At 41.5% G+C, this 25,275-nt stretch overlaps 1 protein-coding gene across 1 annotated transcript in view; it reads left to right on the forward strand.

Moving 5' to 3' along the window:
• ARFGEF3 (ARFGEF family member 3) overlaps positions 1–25,275 on the forward strand; it is a 178,876-nt gene that overhangs the window by 86,587 nt on the left and 67,014 nt on the right. The window contains exons 7-12 of the mRNA XM_049787998.1: positions 388–430; positions 4,449–4,527; positions 10,002–10,106; positions 10,901–11,234; positions 19,114–19,226; positions 20,715–21,625. Coding sequence (XP_049643955.1) covers positions 388–430; positions 4,449–4,527; positions 10,002–10,106; positions 10,901–11,234; positions 19,114–19,226; positions 20,715–21,625 — 1,585 coding nt within the window. The remainder of the gene's footprint in view (positions 1–387; positions 431–4,448; positions 4,528–10,001; positions 10,107–10,900; positions 11,235–19,113; positions 19,227–20,714; positions 21,626–25,275) is intronic.

Genomic DNA, 25,275 nt, shown 5'->3' on the forward strand with positions numbered 1-25,275 from the left:
TGTAACTCAGCTGTTCAGGCAGATTGGCATTGTCCTAAGTTTTAGATGGTGCTCTGGAACGATCAAGAACATTTTCAGAAAGTTTATGGTCCCAGAAATGAATAGTAGCTAATAAGCCCAGTTCCAACATCAACCTTTTCATTGAAGCTATGAGTCATGAATGGTATCAAGCACTTGACCATGCTCTTAAGTAAGTTAGCTGAGCCCAGTACTCAGTACTCAGATTCTTGACCATGCTCTTAAGTAAGTTACTTGACCATGCTCTTAAGTAAGTTAGCTGAGCCCAGTACTCAGATTCCTATTTTATATCTGGAATTTTTCATTGTCTTATACTGAGTGACTATTTTTTCACACCCAAGTCTTCTAACTGTGTGTCTTCATTACTAGATAATTGAAAATCCAGATCTCCCTCAGGATCTCAGGAATCAAGGTACTGAACTTGATATTTTTTTTTTGCTAGTGCAGTATAAAATGATATAATGCTTGTTCTGTGCTTACTGTGTGGGGATAGAAAGATGTGCAGAAGCTCTTAGAGTTAGAATCTCCTCGTAGGTTCTCTTAACTCTCCCAATCTTGGCTTCCACTGTTTCTTTCTGCTTTATGCCTATCACTCCTGTTATCATCCCAGCTCTGTGAGGAAAATCTCTCTTCCCTTATCTTCCTGAATGAAAAAAAAAAATGAAAAAGAAAAACTAAGAAAGCTTACTTTTTTATTTTTTTATTTTTTTTTTGGTTTTTGGGTCACACCTGGCAGTGCTCAGGGGTTATTCCTGGCTCCAGGCTCAGAAATTGCTCCTGGCAGGCACAGGGGACCATATGGGGCGCCGGGATTCGAACCAATGACCTCCTGCATGAAAGGCAAACGCCTTACCTCCATGCTATCTCTCCGGCCCCTTTTTTATTTTTTTTAATTAAAAAAAAATTTTTTTTAATTTTTATTGTGACCAAAGTGCATTACAAATCTTTCACTGCATCATTTATGGTACATAGTGACAGTGAACGAGGGGCATTCCCACCACCAGTGCTGTCCTCCCTCCACCCCTGTTTCCAGTATGTATCCCATATCTTCCTCCATTACCCCCCAGAATGCTAGTGCAACTGGTCTCCACTTTACAGCTTGTTGGTAACGACTACCAAAGAAAGATAGAGAGGGAAAAATGGAAGAAAAAAGAAAAAAAATGCACCCAGCAAATAAAAATAAAAATAAATCACCAAATAATAACCACAAGAGTGAAAAAGAAAGAGAAAAGTGGAAGAAAAAAAGAGAAGGAAAATAAAGTAAAAAACTAACTAATCAAAACAAAAGAAGAAAAAGTAGGGGTGCTGGAATGGCAGGGTTTGGCTTTCCCACCACTTTTTTTTTTTTTTTTGCATAGGCACAGTAAGCATTGGGGAAGAGATTCAGGGTTTCTCCATCCTTGAAGTATACCATCATGGGATCAACCCCTGGCTCCATTTATACTCATTACCCCATCCCAAAGGCTTTTTTATGGTGCCAGGAAACTTTCCTCTCAGTTGTGTGTGAGAAAATCAAGCCACTGTAGCTAGCAATCTTGGTATTTGCGCAGGTTATAGGTCAGGGTTTAGGATAGAGTCTCTAGGTTCTAGAGGTTCCTATCCATCATTGTTGTTGTGTTCAGTCTTCTGTAACACTTGCTCCCTGTTTTCGTTCAGTCCCTAAGCTGAAGCCTAGAATATTTTTTTTTTTTTTTTGGTTTTTGGGTCTCACCCGGCAGTGCTCAGGAGTTACTCCTGGCTCCATGCTCAGAAGTCACTCCTGGCAAGCACGGGGGACCATATGGGATGCCGGGATTCGAACCGATGACCTTTTGCATGAGAGGCAAACGCCTTACCTCCATGCTATCTCTCCGGCCCCTGAAGCCTAGAATATTATGGATCCAAAGGTTCTGCTCAGTCTCTGTTGTCCAGGTTGGGCCTCTGCAATAAGACATTTTGTTGTTGTTGTTGTTGTTGTTGTTGTTGTTGGAGTCCTGGTCTACAGCCTAGGGTAGGGTTTTCCTTATTGGTCCCAAGGTAGGTTCTATTCAGTCATGGTTGTCAAAGTCAGTTTTCTGTTGTTGGTGCTCCTATTTTTCACAGTTCCACATGAAGTTAGTTTTAGTCATCATTTCAGTGAGAAGTGGGTTGAACGTTGTAGAAACCAGTTTAACATTAAGTGCCAGAGCACCAGAATTTGCTATTAAAATACCCATCATTTAGGGAAAGGGAGAGGAATAGGAGTTTGGGCCACACCTGGCAGTGCCCCTGGCTCTGGACTCAAAGGTCACTCCTGGAGGTGTTCAGGGCACTGTCTGTGATGCCAGAGACTGAACCATGTTTAATCCAGCCCTATAAACTATTTTATTTATTTATTTATTTTTAAATTTTTATTGAGATCAATGTGAATTACAAGTCTTTCACAGTTATATATAAGGCCATTTCCACCACCAGTGTTGACCTCCCTCCGCCATAGTTGCCAGCATGCATTGCATACCTCCACTCTTAGCCGCCTGGACTGCTAAGTGTAACAGGGTCCTTTTGTGTACAGCTTGTTATAGTTTGGGTCTCTTGATTCTATTGCCATTGACTTTGATTTGGGTATTTAGATCTGACCATTTTTTATTTTCACTCAATGCTTCTGAGACTGCTTGACCCCTGAGTCCAATCTACTTATTTTTTCTTTTCTCCATTTGTAGGAAGATGTAAAATATCCTTTTTCTTTAAAAAAAAAAAAAGTGAGTGCTGGCACAGGGTTTTTTTTCAAAGGATAGACATCCCCGTTCAAGTAGCAAATGAAATCAAAATAAGAAGAGACTTACATGTAACTAACAATCAGTTATTTAATTTTTAAGTATATACTTGGGTTATAGCTCACATGTCTGAGAAGAATGCTTTGCATTCAGAGCCTGGGTTGTCCACACTACTTCATGGACTCTGAAAAACTGCAAGGAGTGACTCCCTGAACATTATACCAGAATAGCCTCCCAGGCACCAACAGATGAAGCCCCCAAATTAAAAAATAATAATTTTTAAGACTAACAGTCTTGTCTAAAAGAGATTCAAATTCTAAACATATGACTAATAAAAAATAAAGGTATATTTTAAATTGTGCTTAGAAAACATTTAAAATGATGAATCATATCTGGGATGAAATAATATTACTGTGAGTAGGGCATTTGTCTTGCACATTGCTATCCTGGGTTCAATCCCCAGAATCCCAGATGGCCCTTAGAGCACACCCAGGAGCAATTCATGAGGGCAGAGCCAGGAATAACCCCAGAACATCACCAGATGTGGTGCTCCAAAATAAATAAATAAATAAATAAATAAATAAATAAATAAATAAATAAAATTCTTCAAGTTTCAGAATTTTTAACTAAATTATAATTAAACATTTAATTATAATATGTTTTCATATTAGGAAATTCTGCTTTTCTATCATGTTTTTGTCAGTTAATAAATTCCGATAACAAGCCATTTAATTTCTCTTTCCTCTTCCATCTTCTAATATTTATTTTTATTTTCTCTCAGCATTTTTTTACCATCTCCTCGACTTTGTGATCAATTTTTATATATACTTAGCCACAATTTTATGAATCCATGCAGAATTTGTTCCTCATTCATTTTCACTATGTGCCTTAAATATTACTGTGAAAGGTTTTTAATTCACTGTGACCACAATAAATTTGTAAAAAAAGAAAAGAAAAGAAATTCAACAAAGGAATGTTGAATGCGACTGCATATAATATAAATTATAAAGTAAAATTTAAAAGATATATTATTTAAAAATTGCTGGAGCCAAACAGGTGCTGGCCTCATTTGGATCCCCAGCACATTTATTCCTTTGAGCACAATCAGTAATGATTCTCTAAGCACAGAGCCTGGAGTAAGCCCTGAGCACTGCTAGGTCCCCCCCAAAAAACAGACAAAAATGCTTCTACCTGTTATTTTATTTGGATAAATAATTGTGTGAAGTTTCTATTTATCTCATGCTTTCCACCCTTTTCACACTGTAGAGCAGCAACAGTTTTGTGAACAAGTCATTTAAATTTATCCCATTTTGTCAAACAAAAGGTAAAGCTTACTTAGCCAAGCTCAAGAAAATAAGTTGTGGCACAATACTTCCATTTCTCAGTGTTTCTCTGGAAGTTTCTTGTTGATTTATTAACATGAATGTATTTGGAGGAAAAATGATAGTTTTGTGTGTTTTGGGGGCTTTTGCTCCATTAGCAAAACCTGTGGTCTCTTGAGCATGCTGGTGAAGACTAAGTTGGTATGGTGGGGACAATATCACTTTGCCATCTTTTCCTAGTTTCCTATTCAGACTGCCCATCTTTCTGCTTTACTGACTTTGCTTTTCTCTCTGCCATTCAAGGCAAATCTGCCCAGAAGATACAGAAATCCAGGAGATATGAGTGTCTAATGACTGTCACCTCCTTTGTTTGAAGGGTTGACGGTGGAGGCCCTCTCCGATGATCTTGTCTCTGTGCTCACAGTTCTTTGTGAGAAGCTCCAAGCCGCTATCAAGTAAGTACCTCAGTGTTGCTGCTCTGCTTTCCCAGGGCTCTGTTTCTGTACCCATAACCAATGAAAAGCCAGTCTGGGTGTTAATTTTTCCAAATGAATTCAGGAGTGTTTGATCCACTTCTTTGAAGAATGTCAAGGGTATCCTTAGAGGATTCGCATTAAATCTGTACAACTCATTTGGAACAATAAACACCACAAATAGCTAAAGCAACCCTAAGAAAAAAGAAGATGGGAGACATCACTTTCCCCATCTTTAAATTGTACTACAAACCATTAGTCATTAAAACAACATAGTATTGGAATAAAGACAGGCCCTCAGATCAATGGAATAGGCTTGAGTATTCATCTAATGACCCCAGACATACACTCAATTAATATTTGACAAAGAACCAATAAATGCAAAATGGAGCCAGGAAAGCCTCTTCAACAAGTAGTTCTGGGACAACTGGTTACCCACATGCAAATAAGTGAACTCAGACCTCTACCTTTACAATGCACAAAGGTCAAATCAAAATGGATTAAAGACCTTGATATCAGATCTGAAACCATAAGGTATATAGAAGAAAATGTAGGCAAAACACTCATGACATTGAAACTAAAAGATATTCAAGGAGGAAAAAACACTGTCTAAACAAGTGGAAGCAGAGATAAACAAATGAGATTACATCAAACTGAAAAGTTTCTTCACCTCAAAGGAGAAACAGTGATCATAGTAAAAAAAAAAGTCATCCATGAAATGGGAGAAATTATTCATCCAATACCTAGCAGATAAGGGACTAATATCTAAGATATGCAAGGTACTGGCAGAACCTAACAAGAAGAAAATCTAACCCCATCAAAAAATGGGGCGAAGAACAGACACTTCCTCAAAGAAAATATACAGATGGCAAAAAGGCACATGAAAAAATGCTCCACATCTAGTCACCAGGAAGATGCAAATCATAACATCTCTTACCATAGAGACTGGCACACATCACAAAGAACAAGAACAACCACTGCTTGCATGGATGTGAGGAGAAAACTCTCATTCATTTCTGGTGGGAATGCCCTCTAGTCTAGCCTTTCTGGAAAACAATATTCTTAGAAGCGCTATTTACAATAGCCAAAATCTGAAAACAACCTAGATGCCCTAAAACAAATGAGGGCTAAAGAAATTGGTACTCATCTGCTAGAAAAAAATGAAGTCACAAAATTTGCCTATACCTGGGTGGAAATGGAGACTATTAGGTTGAGTGAAATAAACCAGAGGAAGAAAGATAAACAGAAGAGTCTCACTCATCTGTGGACTTTAAGAAAAAATAAAAAACAGTATATTAATAATACCCAGAGATAATAGAGATGAGGGCCAGAAAGACCACAAAGAGTGGTATTTGCAATTAGAGAAATAAGTACACTAACAGCCAGTGACAGTGATAGAAATACAATGCTTGTCTCAAAGACAGGCAGGGGATGAGGAAGGAGGGAAATTGGGGACATTGGTGGTGGGAAAGTTGCTGTGGTAGAGGGGGCTGTGCATTTTATGGCTGAACCCAATTCTGAACATGTTTGTAATCACGTGCTTTAATAAATAAATTATTATTAAAAATAGGATCGGGGTAAATCCTGATAACTGCCAGATGTGGATCACACACACACACACACACACACACACACACACACACACACACACACACACACACCATTTGTCCATATACCCTCTGGGATACAGCAAAAGGAGACTCAGAATTATTAGAGGACCTGAGAATGACCTTGTTTGGATAGAGTTAAAGAAATGGAGGGTCTGCTCCAGAATTAAGTATTATCATCAAGAAGGCCACCTAGCATTCGACATCTTAATTTTTATGTCACTAATGCTTAATGGAAGAGATGAGAGCTAGAGAGATGGTCGACATGGAGAAACAGTCATGGGCCTGGGAGTACATTCACTCACAGTGGTCTTTTCATTCATCTTCCTCACCTGTCATGGTGAGAGATTGACTTTTCCTTTGGTCCCATTTTCATTGTGGGAAATCCTCTTCTAACACGAACATTCTGTGAAACTGGTGGGGTTCCCTAAGCAAGACTTGTTGCTTGCCACTAGCAGCTGAGGTTGCATCTCTTTCCCCACCAGCATACTCTTTCTCTTTCACTCACTCTCATGCACACACACAGCACACACATACTATTGCACACACATACACACATACACTGCAAGACTTTGTATTGTCAGGAGAGTTCAGTTAAAGTAGAGAAGAATCGAATATGAAAGGGACATTCTTGGCACCTCTTAATTAGCAGTAGTGCAAACCACAATGTCAAAAAAGAAAAGAGGGGGGAGAAGGGGGGAGAGAGAGGGAGAGAGAGAGAGAGAGATAAAAGGCTTGCCCCAGAGGCAGGCAGGGGAGTGTGTGTGTGGAAAGGAAAGGGCATCAGGGAGGATGAGAGGGACAGGAAATGTGCACTGATGAGGTATTGTACATTTTTATGACTGTAACTCAATCATGAACAACTTTATCTGTGGAAAAAAACTATAGTATGAACAACCTTGTTACCATTATAAAAATTTTGATTTAATTAAAAAAAAAAGAAAATCCAGCAGACTTTACAAAATTTTATAAGAAAAAGGACTTTATTTTTGGTTCTTGAGCCATACCCGGCAGCGGTGCTCAAGGTTAACTCCTGGCTCTTTGCTCAGAAATCTATGCTGGCAAGGCACGGGGGACCATATAAGATGCTGGGATTCGAACCATCAAAGAACAAAGAACTTTTATAGAGCACAGTACTTTGAAGAAAGAAGAAAAATATTGAGCTAAATATTTCCAGACATCTCTGCAAAAGGAAAAAAAATCTGAAATTTTTATGTGATGGTAAAGGAGGGCATCATGGTAGTTGGGCCATTAATAATGAAATGCTGGTCAGTGATATCAGTTAGGACAAGTCTATAGGTCAATGATTAATAGATTTAATGCAACACAGTTCACTGGTAGGGAAAATCTCAGGGCCCCACTTGTGGGGTTCAAGGCCAGGGTTATTTAAACCTGCTTATTCTGAAACAGCAACAGGCACCCCTGTTTATATGTTTATATGTTAACATGTGGTTGTGTTCTTTTTACCCCTACTCAGTGTCTTCCGGGATGTACTGTTTCCTTTACAACATGTAAATGAAACCTTACACGTGTGTAATATTTATTAGCTCTGAGATGTGTTCTTTGGTTCTTAAAATTGCTTGGTGCTAATTCATGTTTAGGATGCAGATGAGAACACTGAACTTTTTATCATATACTTGACAGCAGTGCATTAAAGAAATGCATCGCACAGACCTGCTGTGCACTCAGGTCTAGAATCTAAAGGTCATAGATATTCTTAGTTGCTGGAGAAAATAAAATATTCTGAACCATATGGCTATATGACTAGAGGATAAGCAGTAAATGGGGGAAACGTCACATCATATTTTTCTAGAATTTTTCATTGATATTGGATCAAGGATATCTCTAAGGCATGTTACAATAGAGATTAATGTTTTTTTTTTAAGGATTTTCCTAATTTTTCTTGGTTTCCCAATGCAATTCCCCTGATATAATTCTACTTTAAGAAGCTGTTCATGACATTCTTTCCTATCATCATTCCCATACCTTTGTTTGGGAGGAGGAGGTCTGTTGCTAAGGAGTCTATGGTACAGCATACTCAGAGAATTCAAGTCTGCCTGGTCAGATGGCCCCATGTCCTTAACTGTGGCTCTGCTCCTGTAAGTTTTCACACTGACTGGGTCAGTTTCTTCTCATTTGACTGAAGTCTCACTTTGCTAAGTATTTTTGCCCTCCACCACCATTTCCAAAAAGCTGCCCCTGTTTACTTCATTAGGTTTTGACCTAAGAGGGCTATGCTTTTATTCATATGTTCAGTTTTAGGCAGGTTTACAAGAGGTGTTAGCATATGCAGAAAAATTCCCCAGCCCTGGAGATAGGGTATTAATAGAGCTCTATATTAGGCAAGCTGAATTACACGATGTTGCTTAAATCTGAGAGTGTGTGGAAGGGTAATTGGGCTGAGAAATATATTTTTTCCTTCTCTGCCTGTCTGACTCCCACCAGTCTTCTACCAGCCTCTTCTGATCCTCCTCACTTCCCAGTACAGAATGACCAGGAAGAACCCAGAGCAAAGCCATCTTGAAATCAATGACGCAGGAGATTGGGGGGGATTTCATCCTGTGTGTGCCGATTCCATGCCACACAATAAATACTCTCTCTCTTTCAACTAAGTTCAAATATGTTCCAAAGTGAGGCAAAGACAAAATAGTTCCAACCAAAACAAAATTCTAGGATCTCTAGGAATTCAGCATAAGCAGCAATATTGTCCTGGCAGAGATCTTGCCTGGGCAAAGGGTCATTTGGCATAAAGGCCCCGTGGTTCATTCACAGGACTCATTCATAATGAATCATGCAATTGGGAAGAAATGCCAAGAGGAAGAAATGCAGAGATGAGAGATGAGGCTTGCAGATAACTTCATTTGCCAGCTGTGAGTTGTCCAGTTGACACAGTGGCCTGCAACTCTAACAGGCACATTTGCACCTATGCATTTTTGTAAAATAGGCTGGTTTCTGATTTCTTTCTGCCCCTGTGCATGCCATGCAGCAGACGGCATGCCAGACAGACAGGACATGCACACTCTGTACGCATGCATATGCGTATGTCTAAGGATGGGCACGGAAGCCTGGAAGACACTCACATCAATCAGCTCCTTCAGTAACATGATTCATGCACATGTTTTCTAAGACTGCTGCAGCCCACAGAAAAGCTGCTGCATTTGGTCTCCAAGGAGACAGCCAGCCCAGTTATCTTGACCTCACCTCTTTGCTGCAAAGGTCACAGTATTGGCCAGGAAACACTGTGCAGATAATCATGGGATACCAGGCTGCTGGTGGCCTTTATGCGCATTAATATCCACAAAATGAGAATTCTGTATGTCTATAGCTGTTTTAATGTGTGATACTAGACATCGAAAAACAAATTTTTCAGACATTTAAAAGCTACTTTTCATAGTAAAGGTCAAGGGGTTAATAAAAAAATGAACATGAAACAGCCATTTCAGAACTGATATGTTTTAAAAATCTGATATATAAGTAGACCCTCTTTTGCTCTCTCCAGTCTGTTCATTTCTACATTATGTAAAATGATGGCTCTGAAAATGGAGATCTGCTCATGTCATTCTTCTACTTGCAGAAGGATGTCCAGCTGTCCTGACCTGGCACACTAGACCCTGCCTGGCCTGTCTCCTGCCCCCCACATCTAGCTTCACCACTTGCTCATGACACCCTGACACTCCACACAACCCCAAGTTGTTCTCTCCCACAATCTTCCCACACACCTTGTGCACAGTGCCTTCATGCAACAGACACAACTACAATACCATTTCTGGAGTAAGATTGACTTGGGACCTAGAATTGTTGCCATCTGCTCAAACTTGGCTTTATGTCCTTCTTGGTGTCCCCCTGCAGCAACAGCCAGCAGCTGCAGCTCCTGTACTTGGAGTGCATCCTCTCCATCCTCAGCAGCTCATCTTCCTGCATGCATCTGCACCGAGGCTTCACAGACCTGATCTGGTGAGCAACCCCAGACCCCCTGCCAGGGAGCTGCTCCTTCTAACTGCAACTCTGGCTCCTTCCCACTGTATCCAGGGTACTTGCTGAGTAAGTGTTCAGGAGGAAAAATGCATTGCTTACAGGCCCCAGACTTAAATACACAGAGAAATTCAGGACAATTCTAGAAAAGCATAGCTCCAAAACACACATTTTGTTTTTTACACCATAGGGTGCCAAGACTTGGGAATGAGGATTTTTCTTTCTAGGACATTTGTTGGTTGTTAAAGCATTGAAGTCACCAGAAAGTTGGAGGGATGGAGGTGGGGGTAACATCAAGACCTAGTAGTGAACCTTATTCTTAGTCTGAACTTAGTACCATCTCTCAGTTTGATAATCTGTTCCTGTACTTATTGATAGAAAGTTGAAAGTGTGTCCACAGGAGCTACTCAGAATTTTGAATTAACCTCTCAAGTGAGAAGTGGAAAGGATTTTGTTATTTATGTGAAATGAAACATTATGACCATGCCATCTGGTAATTTTACTCTATTTTCTTCCTAGATGATGGCTTCTTTTTACTTCTCTTGACATTAATATCACTAAACCTAGCTTGAGGTCTAAGGAAAAGCACTGTTGTTATACACAGAGGTGAGGACACGAGCTGATGAATGGACAGATTAGAGCCAGAAGGAGCCAGAAGCAAGCATGCATCATCAGTCTTGTCTGATCCCCAACAATGCATTCTTAGCCTCTGGGTAATATTCAGCATTGATCATTTGACCGACATGACACTTCCTTTTGCTCCCATCTCTCCCTAGGAAAAACCTTTGCCCTGCTCTCGTTGTGATCCTGGGGAATCCAGTTCATGATAAAACCATCACTTCAGCTCACAGCAGCAGCACGAGCAGCAGCTTCGAGGCAGACTCAACGTCCCCAGGGCTGTCAGATCACGGCCGTGGCTCAGGCTGTTCCTCCACAGCACCAGCCCTGAGTGGGCCGGTGGCTCGGACCATCTATTACATCGCAGCAGAGCTGGTTCGGTTGGTGGGCTCTGTGGACTCCATGAAACCCGTTCTGCAGTCACTCTATCATCGCGTGCTGCTGTATCCCCCACCCCAACACCGGGTGGAAGCCATCAAAATCATGAAGGAGGTAGGGAGCTCTAGAGACGATCCCCTGGAGGCCAGGGATGGGTGGGATATTCTGAGCACAGAAGCTAGAGCAAGAAGTGCTCAGAATCTTGTGTTCTTGTGCTGGCCAGGACTCAGTTGCCAGTAAGTGGTCACCAGTAGCCAGGACTAGAATGAAGGTATCTGGGCACATGTGGGATACGGGGGAGAGTGGGGTTGTGCTCACTAATACACAGCTGTTTCATTATGAGTATTGGAGGGATAGTTCAGTTGGCAGATACTTGCCTTGCACACAGCCAACTAATGTTCCATACCTGGCATCAGATATGGACCCTTGAGCAGTACCAGGAGTGATCCCTGAACACCACTGGATATGGTCCCAAAACAACAATGACAACAACAACAACAACAACAACAACAATAGCAGCAGCAGCAACAATAATAGCAACAGCAAAGTTATTTAATTGTGCCTTAATTTCTTGGGCTCCCTGACATTTTATTTGTACAGATATTAGTGATTGCTTATCTTTATTAGAATCAGATATCAAAATGTTTTTGGTGCCTACTTGGTATATTATCCCTTCGACCGTCGAGAACAAAACACTACTGATCTCCTTTTTCCGGGGAGCACACTTGGCAGTGCTCAGGGGTTACTCCTAGCTCTGCACTCAGAGGTCATTCCTGGTGGTGCCTGGGGGACCATTTGGGATGCTGAGGACCAAACCCAGCTTGGCCACATTCAAGGCAAATGCTCTATCCAGCCCTTGATGATCTCTTAGAACTAATAGAAACCCCTCAGCTCTCTTCCTTCTTATGTTTCATTTCTCCTAGACATAGTGACTTCAAAAGATAATGATGTCTGGCTTATGATCATGATCTCAGTGCTAGTTGATGGTTTTGTAGATTAGAATACCTTTGAAAGTCCTTTATCCAGGAATTCCTCTGCTGGACAATCACTGAGAAAGTAATTGTCCAATTTGTATTTTGGAACTTGTTCATCAAGCTTATTTGTGCTTTTGGTATCTAATCTCAAGAAGAATCAGAATCGGGGCCAGAGCAGTGACACAAGCCATAAGGCATCTGCCTTGCCCGCTCTAGCCTAGGACAGACAGTGCCGTTTCATCTTCTGGCTTCCCATATGGTCCCCCAAGCCAGGGGCGATTTCTGAGAGCATAGCCAGGAGCCTGAGCATCACCAGATGTGGCCAAAAAAACAAAAAACAAAGGAGAATCAGAATAATAAAATTTTCTTGTTGGTGATATATTTCATTAAGCATTTTTATGTACTCATTTCTGGGAAAATCACCATTATTTCTCATTATTAGGCACTTTTGCAGTATCATAGTGTTCATCATAATTTTGCAGTCCATAAAGAATGTGCCCTTTTGCCCATGAATGACAGTCCCTAATTTAGTGAAAAAAACAGCCCTGGGCAAGAAGATGACTAGGTTATTTTATCAAGTTGGATGGTAGTAGCACTTCCCTGGGGCCCTAGGCTGTGTCTGCTTAAGCAGAGAGCCTACAGAAGTGGGGGTGGAGGGCTGGGGGGAGGGTTGCTGCTTTATTTAAGTACTCTATTTAAACACATACTTGTTCATAATACTTTTGTTTTTGGCAGTCCATGTTTCAGCACCAGTGTAACATTTCCCGCACCATTTTCCCTGGATTCCCACCCACTCCCAAACTTGCCCCTTTGTCAGGCACAAAATAATTGGCTTTATATGCTTGTTCACAATTAAGTGGTAATGGAAATACAAAAAAAAAAACTTCAGCAAAAGAAAAGGTGTGAAAATTGTCATTAGCTCATTATCTGGAGTTGTACTAAGCTGTTTGTTGCTATTTGATCATTCTGTTATTGTTCCTGTTTGTTAACCTTAGATGGCTTCCATGCCACATTGACATCTAATTTGAGGCATTCCTAGTGTAGTATTGAAAATTTGGAGGTATTGCATGACAGGAATTGCTCCAGAAATTCCAGGCTCTGTGGCTGACATGGTAGGCAGCTGTGTGACTTATCTGTGTCTGCTAAGGACTTCCAGAAGGGCAGCAGGAAGTTGCCCACTCTTACACCAAAAAGACCCTAAGGTTCTCTGCCCAAATACCAGTAATCCTTGTGTTTTTGTGGGTTAGGTGTCTGCAGAGATCAGTGGTAAAGCAGTGAGGTTGGGCCATTGCCATGGTGGTAATTGTGGGCTGTAGTAGGCTCAGCAGGGTCAGAACATGGCATGCCCCTCCTCTGGAGAATGTCCAAGTTTTCAGAGCAGTGTGGACTTTTTCTGAACATACAGAAACCAGGAAGAGATGTGAGTTTGGGTTTAGCCCTCTCTCCTCCACTCACCAAACCAACCAGAGACCTACCCTGCCCCTGACCAAGAAGCGAGAAGAAAAAGAGGGAAGAGACATAGAACTTTATCCCATATACTCTTGCTGTGGGAGAAGGGTTTTTTGTTTTTACAAAGAAGCTGAGGCTTTTAGGTTTCAAATGACTTACCCAAAGTTGCCACCAAACAAACAAACAAACAAAGAAAAATTGGGATTGCAAACCAAAGTCCATCTGCCTTCATTCTCAGGGTCATTTTCTTTAACACCATGAATTCTGAACTTGATTTACAGATTGCAAAAGTGATGCTCACAGCCCCTTGGCCATCACTTGTTCAACTTTCCCTTTTATAACCCTAAGTTTTAAGAATCAGGGCTTTTTATCCCCCCCCCCCGGGATTTTTTAAAATTAATATCTTTATTTAAGTATCATGATTACAAACGTAATTGTAGTTGGGTTTCAGTTATAAAAAGAACACCTCCTTCACCAGTGCAACATATCTGCCACCCAGGCCCCCATCTCCCTCCTTTTCCACCCCCTGCCTGTATTCGAGAAAGCACTCTACTTCTCTCACTCATTAACATTGTCATGATAGTTGTCAATGTAGTTATTTCTCTAACTGCATTCACCATTCTTTGTGGTGAGCTTCATAAAGTGAGTCAGCCCCATCTCTGTTGTCTATGAGGCCTTCCAGGCCTCATCTCTATTGTCTCTGGGCAGTATTACAATGTCTTTTTAAAAACAAAAAGAAAACCTCACAGATGAGTGAGACTATTCTGCATCTATCTCTCTCTCTCTCTGAATTATTTTATTCAGCATAATAGTTTCCATGTCCATCCATGTACAGGAAAATTTCATGGCTTCATCTCTCCTGATAGCTGCATAATACTCCATTGTGTATATGTACCATAGTTTCTTTAGCACTCGTTTATAGTTGGCCATTTGGGTTGTTTCCAAGATTCTGACTATTGTAAATAGCCTTGAAATGAATATTTGTATTCAAAAGGCATTTTTGCATTGTGTTTTTGTGTTCCTAGGATATATCCATAGAGTGATATAACTGGATCAAATGGGAGCTCAGTTTCCTCAGTTTTTTGAGAACTCCCCATATTGCTTTCCATAAAGGCTGACTAGACGGCATTCCCACCAGCAGTGAATGAGAGTTCCTTTCTGCCCACATCCCCGCCAGCACTGATTGTTCTTGTTCTTTGTGATGTGTGCCAGTCTCTGTGGCATAGATGGAACCTCATTGTCAGGACTTAATTGCTCTTTCTGCAATTTGCCAGCTGTATTTTAGTAGATGATTATTTAACTCCCAACTTAGAAGTTTTTTGCCTATATAATAATCAAGTTCAAAATGCAACAATTTGTACCAGTGCTCAATAAGTAAAAAGTGCAAAACAAATGTTTAGTTTACTCTAACAAAATTTACTCTACCTTCATGAAAAGGAAAACAAAATATAAGGAAGCCTGAACCAGCAGGCCTAGCTCTTGCCTAAAACAATGGAGTCATTTCTAGTTAGTCTTCCTGTCTTCTGCCTACCAGTTTTCTTCCTTTTTTTTTTCTGAATTTAGTTTTGTCAATAATTACTATTAACAAATTTTCCATGTTCTAGTAAAGCCTGACTGCTCCTCTTCTCAAGGCTGAATTATTCTTTCAGTTTCCAGAACTTTCTATAATTCTCTTTCCCTTCATTGCTCAAGATGCAGTTTCGTTCCACCTGACTGCTCTGCTCATTTTCCACCTTTTAGCCTATCCAGATGCTTTCCTCTCTATTCCCCTGGGCCACTTCCACTTAAAAAGTTTATTTGTTGATTACAGTGGATCAGACAATGTTGGCACCTGGCATTATATTACTTACAGGATTCCTGAGGAAGCTAGTTTCCCTGGGGAAACTAAAGTTGTAAGCTAAGCCATGACTTACCCAGAGTCCCTATAAGTAGTCCATCTGAAACTTGAATCCATGCATTCTAAGTATAGCTACCAAAATTCTCTACAGAATATCAGCAAAGGAAGTATTTTAGAATCAGAAGCAGCCTGACTTTTCTCCCCACAGTTGATAGGCCCCTGAGTTGTAACTATGCACAATTGACACCTTGACATCTGTATGCTAAGCTAATGCTCTGAATGTGGGACATGTGGATATTTAAATATATTTTCAGAGGTAGAAGACAGAGTACAGCAAGTCAGATGCTTGCCTTGCACACGGTTAACCAATTCCCATTGCTGCATATTACTCCTGAGCACTGCCAGGAGTAATCCCTAAGCATAGAGCCAAGAGTAAGCACTGAACATTACCAGGCATGGCACCAAAAAAATCATAATAACTTTACCATAGAAAATTAAATTAATTCTGCTTTCTTTTGCATAGAAGAGCTGGTTTTACAAGACCATTTTGCAGGGTCAACCTGGATTTAGAGTCTGTCAACTAAGCAATATCTTCACGTAGTGCTGCTCCACCCAGCATCACAAATTCATGTGGGTCACATTGTTCTGCAGAGCTATACTTCCAGTTAATCCAGCACCACCTGTCATTTGGGAAAATTGGTAACCTAGAAACAAAGTGTGCAGGGCATTAATGTACCTCCCAAAAAAACACTACTAGGTTCCCAGGATGTTTGCTTAGCCATTTGGAGTTCAAAAAGCTTGCTGCATTATTTCCCTGTCTAATCTCTCTCCCTGCCATGTGCGCTACATATCTGTTCATCAAAAGTTCACAGGACATTTTGTTTTTTGGAGGGTGCTTTCTCTTCTGTTTCTACCTTTCTCCCAAAGGAACAATAATCAGAAAGTCTACATGGCTTCTTTTTCTCTCTCCAGTGATTTGGCTTTTGGAGACTTGGCCTAGTATTTGTCAGGTCTTTGTCCCCTCCCCTTTACCTATAATGCCTGGCACCACATCCCTCATTCACACCTGGAGAAGCTGGGGTTCACTATACCCTATGCCCTGTGTTTTTCTAAAATGTGTTAGAGTTCTTTTGTTTTGTGGTTTTGGTTTGGGGACCATGCATGGAGGTGCTCAGAGTTAACTTCTCAGTCTGTATTTAGGGGTCACTCTCAGAGGTGCTCAGGAGACCATATGTAGCGATGGGGATCAAAACAGGGCTGGGTGTGTATAAAGCAAGTGCCTTAACCCTTCTACTCTTTCTCTCCCTTTCTATCTTTGCCCCAATTTAAGATTTTTTAGGAGCCTACTAGTGTAATATTATTCCCCTCCAGATTCAGAAGCAACTGAGGAATAAGCATAAGATCCCTGTGTGGATTTCAACATTTCAAATAATTTATTACTGTTGGATTAGTTTATAAGAATTCCAAAATAAATTGACATTTCACTCTTAACCCCATCCATGCCCTTTCCCTTCTCTCTCTCTCTCTCTCTCTCTCTCTCTCTCTCTCTCTCTCTCTCTCTCATTCCTAGCTTTGAGTGTGAGAAAGACATACAGAAATAAATAAAAAGTTCCTTTTCAAATACAACTTCTTCTATTACTGTCTCCCCTATCCTAAGGGCATAACTACTTTAAAATAATGGGCCTGGGGGCCGGGCGGTGGCGCTGGAGGTAAGGTGCCTGCCTTGCCTGCGCTAGCCTAGGACGGACTGCGGTTCGATCCCCCGGCGTCCCATATGGTCCCCCAAGAAGCCAGGAGCAACTTCTGAGCGCATAGCCAGGAGTAACCCCTGAGCCTCACAGGGTGTGGCCCAAAAAAACAACAACAAAAAAAAAAATAATGGACCTGGCCATAGGCTCTTTTCTTTTTTCTTTTCCTGTTGAAATTTTCTATAAAGACTTCTAAAAAGTCTTCATATAATTAAAATTTAAAATAATAAATTTTAGAATTAGAATTAAAATTTTCTTAGACCTTACTAAGTATGAAAACTTATGGGATTCAGCCAAAGGTGGACTTTAGCTTTAATTATATATATATATATATATATTTGGTCTTTTTTTTTTGTTTTGTTTTGTTTTTTTTTTTGACCACACCTGTTTGATGCTTAGGGGCTACTCCTGGCTAAGCACTCAGAAATTGCTCCTGGCTTGGGGGGACCATATGGGACGCTGGGGGATCGAACCGCGGTCCTTCCTTGGCTAGCGCTTGCAAGGCAGACACCTTACCTCTAGCGCCACCTCACCAGCCCCTAATTATATTTTTTATAAAATAGAAAACCTAAAACTATTTGGGGATCTGAGAGTTGAATTGTGCACTATGCCCAGTGTTGGTCAGGAGCCACTCTGGGCACAGTGCTTGGGTATCAGTCAAGGACTTTGTAGTGTCAGAGATAAAACTGAATCCCCAGCTCTCTCCCAGCCTGTCAGATAAATCTGACTCTCTAGCTTACATGAGTGGAGAAAAAGAGCGGGTTAAATTTAAAGGAGGAAGGAGAAAAAAATAAGGATAAAAGCAGAAAGTGATGCTACCAAAAGTAACAGTATACAATATTGTGACTCAATACATGAAAAATAAAAAGATTTGAAAAAACTGAAAAACTCAAAATGTGTTTAAATAAAGGTTACACACATGAATAAATTAAAGGTGTTAAGACAACTTATGCCAGTAAATTTGAAAACGTAAATAGGAAAATCCCTGGGAAAGAATTATATTTAAAACTTGTCTCCAGAAAAAATTACAGGTCTAAATAATCTTACAGTCTTGAAGGAAAGTCAATCTGTAAAAGTTGAAATTTTTCATTAAAAAAAGTCAGGTTAGAGAGAATGCCCAGTGAATGAAGTAATGCCTTACAAGGCCTAGACTTCCCAACTTTGATCCTCAACTCTACATGGACCAGCTAGGTAGTCTTTTGTGAGGAGGGGCTTTAGGGACAGGTCTGATGGTCCTCAGGTTTTACTCCTGGCTCTGTGCTCAAAAATCACTCTTGAGCAACTCCAAGGACCATTTAAGTCGCTGGGGATTGACCTTGGGTCAGCTGTGTCAAGCAAGTACCCTACCCACTATTCTCTCTAGCCTTTGAACCTAAATAATCTGAGTAGCAGTGGAAGACAGAGTGGAGCAAAGGGTACATTGCAGACCAGTTGTATTCATAACTACGCCTGCTTGTTAGTTCTGTAATATGCAATTTATTTTCACTCTTTATTTGGGGGGCAGGTACACACAGTAGTTAGTGCTCAGAGAACCAATTAGTGCCAGGGTTTGAACCTGGGCCTCTAACTCTTTGAACCATCTTTTCCTATCCAAAGCAAGTTTTGTTTTGTTTTGTCTTGAGGCTGCACCCAGTGGCATCAGGGGTTACTCCTGGATCTGTGCTCAGAAATCACTCCTGGCAGGCTTGGAGAACCACATAGCAAGCTCAGGGAATCATATGGGATGCCGAGGATCTAACCCTCGCCAGAGTATTTTCTTGTCCTAAGTCAATCCTCAACTGGGCAGCTTGGAATTCAATGTACTCTCAATGTCAAAAAGATAACCAGACCAGTTTTACCGAGATTTATTGTTTGAAAGGTTTTATTTCTCTTTAGACTACCTCTCACTCAGTAAAAGAAGTACTTGTCTATTTGAGCTTATTGTTTTCAAGCTTGTGTTTTTCTGGGATTCTCAGTTTCCTGTTATTTTTTCCTTTTCCATATAGCTTCTTGGGAGTCCTCAGCGTCTCTGTGACTTGGCAGGACCCAGTTTCACTGAACCGGAGTCCAGGAAAAGATCCGTTTCGAAAAGGAAGTCTCATCTGGATCTCCTCAAACTGTAGGACACAACTCCCTTTTGGCTGTCTCCTTCAAATGCTCCTGTCCTTGTTTGTAAAGACATGCCTGAAGTATTTGAGTCTATGTTATCTAGGATGTGACTATTAATAGTGTCTCCTTATACTCTAGAAGTCTTCTTTCAAGGTATAAGGCTCATAGAAATTCCCAGTTTTTATTTAGTCCATTTGCAGTAGTCCCCAGGCCCAAGGGTAGTTAATGGTTCTTAGCAGCCATAGGGCTATTTCTGGAATTTCTGGGGCCACAGACTACCAGTGGTGCTGGAGTGGAGAGTTGGGATGTTGGACATTTATTTAATTAAGGGCCATGGCTTTCTCTATGTCCCAACTTTCCATACTTTTAGATGAACTCAAAATGGAATATACAAAATGTACAAAAGAAATCATTTTAGGTTTTTTTGGGGGGGTTGGCTTTTGGTGTGTTTAGGGGTCACACCTGTGGTGCTTAGGGTGCTCAGTATTCTGGTTCTGTATTCAGAGATCACTCCTGTAGGTGCCTGGGGAATCAGGTGGGGTGCTGGAATTTGAAGCCAGGTCAGCTGCATGCAGGGCAAGTGTCCTGCCCACTTGGGTAGCTCACCATTTTATTTTGAGCTTTTTAAATTAGCATACTATGTCTATACCTCCTTGAAACTGATTACTATTTTATTTATTTCTTTTCTTTTTCTTTTAGTTTTTTGGGTTACACCCAGCAGTGCTCAAGGGTTACTCCTGGCTCTATGCTCAGAAATAGCTCCTGGCAAGCTCAGGGGACCATATGGGATGCCGGGATTTGAACCACTGATTCTGCATGCAAGGCAAACACCTTACCTCTATGCTATCTGTCTGGCCCCGAAATTGAATATTATTTTATTTCTAATATTTGTATTCACGTGGATCTATTCAGAAACATACTTATTATATATTTCCATATGACTGTTGAAAAAATTTTTGTTTGACTGCTGAATTTTTTATTTTGAAAACTCAACAGTAGAAAAATGTGATAATCTTATCTCTGTCCTTGTAAATATTATAAATTCCCATCTCGATATTTTTTTCTGTGCTTAGATTAAACCACCCAAGCCAGGAAGAATGTGATTCAAATAAGCATATACTGACTTTTTTTTCCACTGGGAGTTTGAATGTGTTTCTTTCATTTATCATTAATTTTCCTATTCGGTCCAATTATTTTATTTCATTTTTTTGTCTTGGGGTCACACATGGCGAAGCTCAGGGATTACTCCTGGCTCTGTGCTTAGAGGTCATCTCTGGCAGTGTTCAGGAGATGCTGTGGGATGCCCAGGATCGAACTCAGGTTGACTATATGCAAGGCAAATCGCCCTACCTGCTGTGCTTTCGCTCCATCCCCCAAATAATTTTATTTTTATTGAGTCTAGTTTGAATGCTACTCACCAGCCTGACAGCTCTTGCACCTCCGGGAGCATTTTCCCATGGCTGACGCCTGGTGTCCTTTTTCCTTTGAACCCTTTCAGCATCATGGACGGCATGACAGAAGCGTGCATCAAGGGCGGCATAGAAGCGTGCTATGCTGCTGTGTCCTGTGTCTGCACCTTGCTTGGGGCCTTGGACGAGCTCAGCCAGGGCAAGGGCCTGAGCGAAGGGCAGGTGCAGTTGCTGCTGCTGCGCATCGAGGAGCTGAAGGACGGGGCTGAGTCGAGCCGAGACTCCATGGAGATCAACGAGGCGGACTTTCGCTGGCAGCGGCGAGTGCTGTCGTCGGAACACACACCCTGGGCCGTGGGGCACGAGAGGAGCCCAGACATCAGCATCAGTGTGACCACAGACACGGGCCAGACCACGCTGGAGGGAGAGCTGGGGCAGACGACGCCCGAGGACCACTCTGAGCACCCCCCAAGCAGCCTCAAGTCCCTCGGCACGCAGGAGAGCAAGGACGTGTTGAGTAAAGTGTCCGAGCCAGAAGCCGGGGACCAGCCCGACGTTGTCCAACGGAGCCACAATGTGGCCTTCCCTGACATCACCAATTTCCTGTCGGTGGACTGCAGGATGAGGTCTTATGGGTCCCGCTACAGTGAGAGCAATTTCAGCGTGGACGACCAAGACCTGTCTCGGACAGAATTCGACTCCTGCGACCAGTACTCCATGGCTGCAGAGAAGGACTCCGGGAGGTCCGACGTGTCAGACATTGGGTCAGACAACTGTTCCCTGGCTGACGAGGAGCAGACCCCAAGGGATTGTCTGGGCCACCGGTCCCTGCGCACGGCCGCCCTGTCTCTCAAGCTGTTGAAGAACCAGGAGGCAGACCAGCACAGCGCCCGGCTCTTCGTGCAGGCCCTGGAAGGCCTCCTGCCTCGCCTACTGGCTCTGCCCAGTGTGCAGGAGGTGGACTCGGGCCTCCAGAGCTTCGCCTCAACCTTCTGCTCAGGTTAGTAGAGAGCTTTTAGTTCGGGTTTTGCCATCAGGGCATTGACGCTTTCGGGACCGACTGCCGAGCTGGACCATCCGTACCACAGAAATGCTTGTGCCTTGCTCATAAGCATCCTTATGGATCTTGGTGTGTGATCTTTTAAGCAAGACAATAAGGGGGCTGAGTACAGTGGACAAAGTTTGCTTGCTTACCTTGCACATAGCAGACTGAGGTTCAATCTTTAACCTCATATGATTCCCCCCCCAAGCACCTCCAGGAGTGATCCCAGAACACAGACACAGGAGTAAGCCCTGAGCACTGCCAGATGGGACCCCCCCCAAAGGCCATAAATAAATAAATAAATAAACAAATAAATAAATAAATAAATAAAAACTTAACCCACAATCATCAGTTACTCAATAAGACAGTCACGAGAAATAAGACTTTTTTCACTTGCTGGCTTATTGGAATTGTACAGCAGCTGAGGGCCGAACTAGACTGGGAGGTTAAGTGTGTCTGTGATAGCAAATAGAATACAAGCTCTCTAGAAAGCTGCTGATTAAATTTTGATTCAAAGTGGCATTTAGATTCTCAAAACCCTGAATTCATGATACATCCCCAGGCCTTGGTATCTACAAATCATAGATTATTTTGGGTCTATCATCAGTATATAAAACTGTCTTGAAGAGGTTTTAGGGTCAGTTGCACGCTGTCATCTAGCTATTTTGAATTCTCCTGAACTTCTGAATGGTCAACAACATTCCAATGCTATTCAATTGCATCAGATCCTCAGATATCAGGGCCTGTCTGACAACTGGTACCTACCAGGAGTGCTCTATCATAATCATCTCCAAACTATACCAGAGTTGTTCTCACTTTAGTGCAAGGCAAAAAATAATTTGGGATTTGGGTAAATAATAATAATAATAATAATAATAATAATAATAATAATAATAATAAATTATGAGTCTAAAGATACTTTTCTTGAAAGTTTCTACAGAAAGAAAGCAGTTAATATGACTATTCTGGTTCATAATCCCAGACTAGAATATGACCATTCTGGATCATAGTCACTGACCCAGAATGGTTCGAGACCCTGAAATTTGAGGCTTGCTATCACACAGTAGATTGACCTTTCAGGGCCCATGCTTAGTCAGAAAGGACTGACTGTGAAAAAGCAACACAAACCATTTAAAGTCCAGCTTACCTCCTGCTCCTCCCCCACTAGCTTTGAACAGTCCTCAAAGTCTGTTAGTACCTCCACCCCCACCTCCATACTCTTAGCTACAACATTGTCATCTGTGATCATCCAACAAAGAATAATCACACACCCAAAAACATTCCAGTGAAAGGTACTTGTAATAAGTGAAATTCACTCTATCCTTGCAAGATGGGTGAATGAGTGTCATTAAGCATATGACCAAAATGTCCTCTGACAGAGGCATAAGAAAAAGCAAATTTCAACCCAAAATATGTAAGGAAGAACATCTGAGTGTGTGTGTGGAGATGCTTGGTGTCACCAGGCAATGTTCAGGAAATCATGAAGTGCCAGAGATTAACCCAGGCACTGTGTAATCCAGATGCCTGCAGCTCTCTGTGTTGTCTCCTTGAAACTAGGAGAAACATTTTTAATCTTGCAGTTTGCTGCAACTTAGATGGAACTTGGAGGAGGGGGTATCATGTTAAGTGAAATAAGTAAGGAGGACAAATACTGGGTGATTTCACTTTTTTAAATAGAAAGAGAAACCGGGGGGCGGGGGGAGAAATAGACAATATTGAACAATGACCAACACTTGGCCTTGGATAGCAAAACTGAGATTACCTTACACTTACCAACAGTAAGAGATTAGGAAGGGGGTGGCTCTAGAGATGGACTAGAGGTGACGAGGAACAGTGACAGTGGTCTTGGGCTCTTTGGTGATGATGGGGTACATTAACTACATATCAATACCATAAAAGTTAACATTAATATAATATGAATTCCTCCTCCCCACCAAATAACTCTTTTAGAAGTCTTTGGAAGTTATTTGGTGAGGGAGGAGTTATTTGGAAGTTATTTGGTGGGGAGGAGGGACACTTGGGACATTGGTGATGGGAAAGTAGCACTGGTGAAGTTTGTTGTTTTTTTTTTAATAAAAATAAAGAAAGAGAAAATCTACACCTGCCCACTGGTGCTCGAATGTGAGAAACTGTGAGTATTGCCTATACATGTTTTCCACTGTCCTGTCTCCTGAACCTCTTGGGAGTGGGCTGAAAAGGGCCCAGAAAAATAGCTCTCCCAGAGGATCATCCAAGGACCGGTATGCCAAGAAACTGTGTCCGACCATGAAAACCGGCTATCCACAGTATTCTGCAGAAAAGCAGGTCCTCTGTTTGTGATGTCAGGCTCAGAAAATCTACGCCTGCCCACTGATTCCCGAATGGGAGAAACTGTGAGTGTTGCCTTATGTATTTTTCCACTGTCCTGTCTCCTGAACCTCTTGGGAGTGGGCCAAAAAGGGCCCAGAAAAATAGCTCTTCACTTCGCTTCATGGCCATGTGCTCTTTCTAATGAAGGAACGCCACTGCAACAAAAAGAAAAAAAATCATACTAAAACCTGTGCTGGATCTCTGAACCCCAGCATCTCTCTCCAGACAGTCTTCTCTGCTGCATGCTCGAGCCTAAGATTTGATCCTGTGTGAGGCTTCATCCAAGGAGGGCTCCACTTTCTTGGAGGCGAGTCAACCCACCCAGAAAGGGTGGAACCAGAGGAGTGTGGTTGTGCACATTATTGAACCAATGAATACCACCACCACATGTAGAAAAACTGACAATACAAGTGTGACAATGGGGAAACAATGCAGGCCAGCATCAGACATAGAGAATGAAGATGGCAACTCTGATGACTGAAAAAAATGGCCAACCAACTAGTCAATCTCTCAGATAAGGAGCTTAGAGAAGAAATATGGAAGATGCTCAAAGAACTCAAAGAAACCATAGATCGAGTTGAACAGAACACGAATAAGAAGCAACAAATATGAAGACAGAATTCTGAACACTCAAAACTGAAATAAAAGGTCAAATAACAGGCCTGAAATAGTCAGTAAACGAATTTAATGACAAAATGGATGAGCTCTCCAACAGGGTAACAGAAGCTGAGGATAGAATTAGTGCTGTGGAAGATGACATAAATAGCAACTCCATACAGCAGGAGAGATTGGAAAAAAACTTAAAGCAAATGAACAAACAATAGAAAAATTAGTCAAAGAATGTGAACAGATGAAAATAGAAGTCTATGATAAGTTCAACAGAAACAATTTAAGAATCATTGGAGTCCCAGAGACCAGGAAGAAAATTTCCAGGAAGAATCAATGGTCAAGAACATTATTAAAGGGAAACTTCCAGAGCTAAAGAATATATGCAATAAAATCCTGCATGCCTGTAAAGTACCAACCAAAAGAGACCCCCAAAAAAATACCCCAAGACACATCCTAGTCACAATGACGAATCCCACAGATAGAGAGAGAATTCTGAAAGCAACAAGATCAAAAAGGGAAATTACATTCAAGGGAACATCCTTGAGATTTACAGCAGACCTGTCACCTGTCACCAGAAAACAGTGATGGAATATAGTGACAAAACTCAATGAAATAAATGCTTCACCTAGAATACTGCACCCAGCAAAATT

Source organism: Suncus etruscus, chromosome 15 (assembly GCF_024139225.1).
Source record: "Suncus etruscus isolate mSunEtr1 chromosome 15, mSunEtr1.pri.cur, whole genome shotgun sequence".
In the NCBI taxonomy this organism is placed as follows: Eukaryota; Metazoa; Chordata; class Mammalia; order Eulipotyphla; family Soricidae; genus Suncus; species Suncus etruscus.